At 38.7% G+C, this 8794-nt stretch overlaps 1 protein-coding gene across 1 annotated transcript in view; it reads left to right on the plus strand.

The window, feature by feature from the left end:
- Positions 1-8335, plus strand: part of Xk (X-linked Kx blood group antigen, Kell and VPS13A binding protein) — a 40751-nt gene extending 32416 nt beyond the window's left edge. The window contains exon 3 of the mRNA XM_051177927.1: positions 7391-8335. Coding sequence (XP_051033884.1) covers positions 7391-8265 — 875 coding nt within the window. The 3' untranslated portion in view covers positions 8266-8335. The remainder of the gene's footprint in view (positions 1-7390) is intronic.
- The last annotated feature ends 459 nt before the right edge of the window (positions 8336-8794 follow it).

An 8794-nucleotide genomic window follows, 5' to 3' on the forward strand; every position in this document is an offset into this window, starting at 1 on the left:
TCCCTCTTTTTATTAATTAAATGTATTTATTTTTTTACATCCCACCTGCAGTTTCCCCTCCTTTTGATCCTGCCATTCCCTCCCCCACCTCCCCTCTGCCCCCCATCCACTCTGTTTCTGTTCAGAGAGGGACAGGTCTCCCATGTGTGTCAACAAAGCATGGCATATCAAGTTGAGGTGAGACTAAGCTCCTCCCCTTGCATTAAGGCTGGACAAGGCAACTGAATATGAGAAATAGGTTCCCAAAAGCCAGCCCAAGCATTAGGGACAGCCCGATGGTGATCCCTCTTGTTTTCAATCATGGTCTCTTCAGTTTGCTCAGAGTTTTCAGGGTCAGGCTGGGAATTAAATTAGAATAACACTGGACTCTAGAGTAAGAGTATTCAAAGTGAACCCTAAAGTGAAAGTGGTAGAATTTAGCAAGAACTGTAATCGGTTAACTGACCAGGAAACTATAACACTACCAAGATAATTCAAATTGCTTTCAAGCCCATGTCCTGAAGCAACACATCTGAAAATTCTACCTTGTTCCTGTAGGTTCCTGTTTAGCAGGCCTCCTGTTTACTTCAAATAGCATCTTTAAATTGTTGGCTTAAACATCGAATGTCGTTTCCAATTTGGATTCTAATTCTCTGTAAATGTTGGGGGGAAAGGCATAACTTTTAACATAGGAAAATGCATGAAGGCAGACAGATTCACATAAGAAGTCCATAATCCCATGTTACCATATGGTAAAGGGGTTGAAGAGTTCTTATTGTTTGCTCCAATTATTTCTTTGGGAGTGTTGAAGCTGAACATTCCCATCAGTAGTGAAAAGAGAGGGTTAGTACTATGTGCAATTAGCCATTATGCTCACATAGATTGGCTGCCTTTTTGTGCCAGCCACTGTTCTGGATGTTGGTGATAAAAGTCTGCATGAAAGGGTAGCTACCTTGATTAGATTGCATTCTAATAGGAAAGAAAGTAACCTACACAAGTCAGGTAATGAGATAAAGTTGGCTGGGAACGCTCATTTGAGCTTGGGCAAATCTTAGAAGCATTTAGTACAACTGCACATGTATAGTTGAATGATGGTTAAGGAGGGCATTGTTGTTGAGATGATAGCAACTGGACCTTAAGAATTAAGGAGCAAGGAGACATTTGATTGGATGTATTGTTATGTATGGAGTTCAATGAATTAATCTCTTTGCTCTCTGAAAAAGAAAAAGAAAGTATAAATGTTGGAAACTGTTTATGACGGCATATTCCTGTAATCCTAACATTAGAGAAGTAGAGTCAGAAAAATCAGAAGTTTATTGTCATCCTTGGATATATAACATACTCAAAGAAAATCATGTGGCTAAGGATATAGGCACAATTTGAAGAAGATGATAGTGAATAGCAAAAGAATACAAAGCTGTGATTGAGACAGCAAGGAGTGGAAGATTAGGAAGTGAGTGTTTTAATTAGTAATAACTCAAAGGGATTTCCTGAAAAGTGTCCAGGAGTATATATAGTAGCAGACAAAATAAAATATAGGGTAAAGGGGAGTATTCTTTCTTCTTTCATCTGCCTATCTCTGTTCCCATTCCTTTCGATTTTCCTTTCCCTCCATTCTCCCCCTCCACTCCTTATTATTACATAAATCCCCCCAAACACTTGTGCACTTTTGAAAATGAAGGATAATTTTTAGACACAGCTGACTCAAATAGATTCATATGCTCATATAAAAGAACCAACATTAAGAGAGCAATTGATAATTTGGAGGAGAACAATAATATTTGACACAATAAAGGTTTTGAAAAGAGAACCAGTCATGAAGTGTAGTAAGGCAACAATCAAAGATCAAGGAAAGAGACACTTTGTTTACTGAAGTGATAGAAGCAAAAGGTAAGATTCATTGAATATCAGTTTGCTTGACACTTGACTTTCTAGCAGCTTACTGTGTGTGTCAGCTATCTCTAGTCTCCCTTACCTTTACACTCCATATCCCATTAGGCCGTCTCCTTTCTTGCCCCACCGCCATAATTCATTATTCTTTTGAGACAGGGTCTAGTTAGGTGCCTCATGATGGCTTTGAATTTACAGTCCTTCTGACCAAGGCCTCCTAGGATTACTATCACACACCAGCATGTCCTAGCTCATTAATTTTATTAAAGTCTGTTTGACCCAAGCATTTCATGAGTTCAGTGGTTTTACTGAAAAGTTGATGTCTTCAGACAAAAGTTACATAACAGAAAACCACCTTCTACCATCCTCTATCTTATGGGTAGGCTTTGGTGTGTATTGACAGCCACATAGAAAATATCCCACATCCTGCAAATACAAGCAGAACTCTGGACAAGAAAATAATCTTCATCTCTTTGCATAAAGTATAATGTTTTTGTGAGCAGATTCATACCTAGTGACAGTTTCTCTGAGCTCACCGAATTCTTGCAGAAGTTCAATGGACTAGAATTAGGTAAGAGGAAGCAAGATTGTGGCAAGGGTATAGATCTGCTGAAGCCTTTTAAATTCACCTTTTACCTAAAATCATGTCTTGCCTTGTGATAAAAGATGAGGTTAGGATTATTAAAGGATATTAGACTGTTCTAAAGAACCACTTAAATAAGGATTGCCAAGTGACCTTTTTCTGTGCTGACTATAAGTGGATAGGTTTAGAAAATGATGTCAGAGATCTCCTAAAGACTTGGTCTCTGACCCACAGAGACAGCTGACCTGAACAAGGAGGAGCTAATGGGCCTCCAGACTGATAGCTGTGAATCCAGCATTGGACCGACTCAGACCCCCTGAACGTGGGTCTCACTTAGAAGGGCTAGGCAGTCTAAGAGTCCTCTGACAGTGGAACCAGGATGTATCCCTGGGGCACAAAAGGACTTTGGGAGCACATTCCCCATGGAAGGATACTCCCTTAACCTAGAGGACTTGACAGATTTAGATGACCCCTCCAGGAAGGCATCACCCTACATGTGGAGTGGGGGGGGAATGGGATGGGAGGGTGGTCGGGGGGCATGGGAGGGTGGAAGAGAGGGAGGGACGGAGAGGGAACATAAGAAGAAAAAAAGACTTAGTCTCTGTATGTGTAGGAAGATGAAGACAAGGACAGGAAGCTCTGTAGCTGAAGGGTACCAGGCAAAGTCTGGTTCTCTGGGGAAGTGAGGAAGAGTTTTTGCCAAAGTTCAGAGTTCTGTTATTTCTTCCTGTAGCCCCCAAATAATGACACAGAGACTTATTATTAATTATGAAAGCTTGGCCTTAGCTTAGGCCTTTTCCCAACTAGCTCTTGTAACTCAAATTAACCTGGTTATATTACTCTACCTTCTATTACATGTGTGTCTGACTTGTTTTGTGTCTTCAAGGCGTCTCTACCTTTCCTCTTCCCTCTCTCCCCTGAAACCCTGCCTATTCTCTCCTGCCTAGCTATTGGCCATTCAGCTCTTATTACACCAATCACAGTTACACATCTTCATACAGTGTACACAAATATTCCTCAATATCTACTTTTATCCTTGTTGATGTGTTTGTATTTACATTAGCATCATCCTACTCATTTCCTAGATTACACCTAGCCTCTAGAGGCAGAAATGTTTATTACAAACATCTTGTGTAAGTTTTTTTGCTTCCTTGGGCAGTGGTTTTCAACCTATAGGTTACAACCCCTTTGTGGTTAAACAACCCTTTGACAGGGGTTGCCTAAGACCAGGAGAAAACACAGATATTTATGTTATGATTCATAACTAGCAAATTTACGGTGATAAAGTAGCAATGAAAATAATTTTGTGTTTGGGGGTCACCATATCATGAGGAATTATATTCAAGTGTTGCAGCATTAGAAATGTTGAGAACCAGTGCCTTAGGTTAATACCCTTTTTGGCCCAATTTTGATGCCATTTTACAATAAGCATCCACCAGTTAAGAGTTGTGTGATTGAAGCATATTATTTAAAGATAATTTCTTTGCATTTTCAAAATTCTGGGCTTGATTACTTAGTACCAGCTGGGTAATAATTGTTTAATTCTCTTGATGGAGAAAAGGATATCATTTGGAAATGTTTTACCTTGCAAGAAAAACAATAGATTCTAGAAATTATTAGAATTTTTATCTTTTAAAATTTACGTTCTATCTATGTATGTCTAGTTTTTTTTTGCATATGTAGTATTTTTGTAGTGAGAAAAATGTAGGCACTAAAATAAAATACTAGAGCATTAGGATTTGGGCATCTACAACTACACACACACAAAAAAAATTACACATGAATAGTCTGCATTACAGTGTTCACTGAATTAGCCTCTCAAAACCAACTCTGTCCAATTACTTCCTAGTCTACTGTGATTATGATATTTGTAGTTTTTAGATGTTATTAGTGAATGCCATTCTTTTCTGTGAATGATAATGATAACTAAAATTAGTATCAAAATCTGTGAGTAAAGTTCATACTTTCTGTAAAATTGAGCTTCTGTATTCACATGCATTCTGTGATGTGTAAATGTAGGACAAAGTTGGTTCTTTCTTTCAGCTATGTGGGTCTCAGGAATCAAACTCAGGTTATGAGGCTTAGCGTATGAATCCTTACCTATTGAGAAATCTCACTACCTTCCTCTATATATCATTTATACCTATTGAGAAATCTCACTACCTTCCTCTATATATCATTTAGATATATTTTTAGTACATGTGTAGAAATAAATGTGCATTTTAAGAGGCAGTTATGGATAAAGCTATTGTACTTAAGGTGGTATCATATTGGCAAAAGAATAGAATAATATATCATTTGAACATTATATATTATCCAGAAATAGATTGTTTTAGAGTCTGCATTATTTGATCTTCAGCAAAAGAGCAAAGGCTATACAATAGGAAAATAATATTTTCAACAATTGGTGCTAGAATAACTGCATATCCTTTATAGAATATCCTCATAGAATAACCACAAATTATGACTAAACACAGAGCTTTCACTCTTTATAAAGATAAACACAATAAATGTAAAGTACACAATAGTACTCATGGGTATGGGATTTGGTGATGGGGTTGTATGTGTAAAACCACAGAAAAGAACTGAAATTTCAGTTTTTTCCATTAAAATTTTATGTTCCAAGATGCTGTATGGTACACTTTAAGTATACTAGCTAAAACCCAGAACATTGACAGCCCCAAATTATTGTGGGGATACAGAGAAACAGATGCTTCCTCATTCATTGTTGGTAGAAATGTAAAATGAGCTTACTGCTGGGAAAGACAGTTCTGTGGTCTCATACAAACTTGAAATATTTTTACCATGTGACCCAGCAATCAATACATTTGTATTTCTTCCAAAGTAGTTAAAAAGTAATGTCCACACAGAAGCCTGTGTGTGGGTTTTTGTAGCAACATTATTCATAATTGCCATGACTTAAAAACAACCAAAATATGCTTCAGGTAATAAGTAAATAAACTAGCATACCAGACAGTTAGAATATTTTTCATCACTAAAAAATAAGTGAGCTGTCAAGCTCACTTGATATGTATATAGTGTAGAAAACATAACTGTACAATTTAGTGAAACTGATCTGAAAAGCGCATATAATATGTGATTCCAATCATATGACTTTCTAGAAAAATGTGAAAACTATGAAGACAGTAGAAAGACCAGTTCTTTCTACTGATGGAGGATGGAAGGCTGACTGTACAGAGAGCTGGTGATTTTTAGGGCAGTGAGACTACTCTGTGAGGCTACTCTACAATGTCTGACACGTTTTACATGTTTACCCAAATCTATAGGACATACAAGAGTAAAGCCTAATGTAAATTTAGCTTTCAGTGATAATGAGGTGTCTATATAGTTTCATCAATTGTTGTGAATTCCCTACTCTGCTGAATGATAAAGATCAATGATTGAGGTTCTGCGTGTGTGTGGGTTGAAGGTATACGGAAATTCCTTGTTTATTCTGTTCAGTTTTGCTATGAACCTAAAGCTGCTCTAAAATAAATAAAAACATGTCAAGACAATTTTTAAAAGGAAGAATCAGAAGGTATCAATATTCTCATTTTTGTGGGTGAGAAAATAGAAGATGGGAAGGATGCCATTTTCCTAGTACAGAGTGATGTGGCAAAAGTCAAACCAAGAGCCAGACTCACGGTTGGTTGCCAATTTATAGCCTTTCTCCCATTCCTCTTCATGCTAATGGGTGCAGATGGTAGCATCCTGTAATAAGTGATTGCATTTCTGTACCCATGACTCTAAGTGGTTATGTATTTATTGGACAATAGAACTCAAGGCTGACTGTATAGTAATCTCGGATGTTGTACAGTGCTCCATTTAAATGGGCCACATCCTGTATCCTCAAACTACCACTGTTTATGAGTACTGAGTCCACCCACTTGCCATAAGCCATTTTAAGAAAGAAACACCTAAATGTTAAAACCTTTCAGTTTAAGGCAGGTTGACTTTTAGTAAGAAGCAATATTTGTCCCCTCTTCAGCACTCTTAAGAGTGAACCCAACTGAACTCCTATAGTCAGCATCTAAAACAGTCTATGGTAGATAGAGCAAAACATCTTGAGTAATTTATTATTACTTTATGTGCCTACTAATGGAATGTGCTTAGTGACATCAACAAAATATATCAGGGACTAGAGGTAGGGTTCAGCAGTTAAAAACACTTACTGCTTTATTACAGAACCAGAGTTCAGATCCCATGGCCAACACCAGGAGGCTTTTGAGTATCTGTAACTCCAGTTCCAAAGGATCTGATGCTTTCTTCTGGCCTCTTTTGGAACCACTGAACGGCCGTACATATAAATAAAATATGCATTCTTCAATAGGAAGAAGGAATGCTAGACATAGTATTGACTCTGCAGGAACTGATAGACCAAACGACAAAACAAAACACATTCTGTAAAGGACTCTTCATATTCTCATTGACCAAGAGAGGCATCAGGAATGAGTTTCAGTCTGAGTTGCCTCTGAAGCGAACCCCGAGGAGTTGAGGCATGCATTTGAAGGGAATGTATAACAAGCATGAGAGAATAAATACTGAAGGATGCAAGAGGGTGACACAGAAATCACAAATGGGTGATTAGAAGTTAAAGCCTATGAGTGAACACTGGGAATAGTGTAGAACACATTCTTCACTTATTCTACATAACAGTTGAGGAAACTAGCTCTCACTCGGGCTTGACCTGAGTTATTAAGAGGTTCACCCATGGATCTTAATTCCCTGGTGCTTCAGCCTAACAGGAATATGTATATGGCAACCTTCTGTAATTCTGGAAAAATCCCTCCAGCAGTCTCAGATAGCAACAGGTAGAAGTTAGTCTACATTGTATTACAGAGGAATTCAAGGCCTGTGGGTGAGAGATGGCAGAACATAGGCCATAGGATTCCTGGTGGATGTGAAATTTGACATTGCTCTTTTCTCTTCTCACTTCAGGTGTCATCATGACCTTGTCCCTGTTGTCCATTGTGTATGGAGCCTTGCGTTGCAACATCTTAGCCATCAAAATCAAGTACGATGAGTATGAAGTCAAAGTCAAACCCCTGGCCTATGTCTGTATCTTCCTATGGAGGAGCTTTGAGATTGCCACCCGCGTCATCGTCCTGGTCCTCTTTACCTCTGTCCTGAAGATCTGGGTGGTGGCAGTCATACTTGTCAACTTCTTCAGCTTCTTCTTGTACCCCTGGATTCTTTTCTGGTGCAGTGGCTCCCCATTCCCCGAAAACATTGAGAAGGCACTGAGTAGGGTGGGTACCACCATCGTACTGGGTTTCCTCACTTTACTCTATGCTGGTATCAACATGTTCTGCTGGTCAGCTGTACAGCTCAAAATCGACAGTCCTGACCTCATCAGCAAATCCCAGAATTGGTACCGGCTTCTGATTTACTACATGATGAGATTCATTGAGAATTCCGTCCTCCTGCTCCTGTGGTATTTTTTCAAAACTGACATATACATGTATGTGTGTGCACCTCTGTTGATTCTGCAGCTGCTCATTGCATATTGCACAGGTGTTCTTTTCATGCTTGTGTTCTATCAGTTTTTCCACCCTTGCAAGAAGCTCTTCTCTTCCAGTGTTTCTGAAAGCTTTAGGTCATGTCTCAGGTGTGTCTGCCTGTCCTGTGTGAGGAGAAAATCCTCTGAGCCAGTAGTAAAGGTAGACACGGATTTAAAGTCATGCACAGATCAAGATCCAGATCCAGAACAAGATCAAGGTGAAGGTGAAGATCAAGATGTAAGACCTTCTACCAGTAGAGTAAGTTCTCATCCCTCTGAAATGTGGAGTGCTGTTGATGTGTACTCTGCTTAATGGACCCTGAAGCATTTCAAAAGAAAGGGATATTGTATTCTGGGATAATAACTACTCTTCATACAAGGAAATGAGCCCCTCACAGGGAATAAGACCGGAAATTAGCTGTCAATTCCTTGTGAGCTGCTGCGTTTTATAGAACTCTTTGATTTGAGGTAGCTATGGGGAGCACTAGGGAAGCTTACTACCCCACAGTTTTTTTCACAGTTGACTCTGTTATGTTCTTGCAGGCATTACTGGCCATTTTATTGACACAGTTTCCCTGAAGTTTCAGTTGAACTGGTCATATTCATCAGATATAATAAAGAAAAATGCTGCTTTCTACATTGTTGTCCCAGTAGCCTGATGCTTTACTACTACTAAATAGAGCTTTATATAGAAGTCACCATGATAGTCGGAATAGGTTAATAGGGATTTTACAACCTCATTCCTATCATAACTTACAGGGAGAGCTGTTTGTTATCAGTGTGTCGCATTTTCACCTCATTAAGAGTTTTTGTACATAACCAACTGTAGCCACACTGGAATG

The sequence above is a fragment of the Phodopus roborovskii genome, unplaced genomic scaffold (genome assembly GCF_943737965.1).
Source record: "Phodopus roborovskii unplaced genomic scaffold, PHOROB, whole genome shotgun sequence".
In the NCBI taxonomy this organism is placed as follows: Eukaryota; Metazoa; Chordata; class Mammalia; order Rodentia; family Cricetidae; genus Phodopus; species Phodopus roborovskii.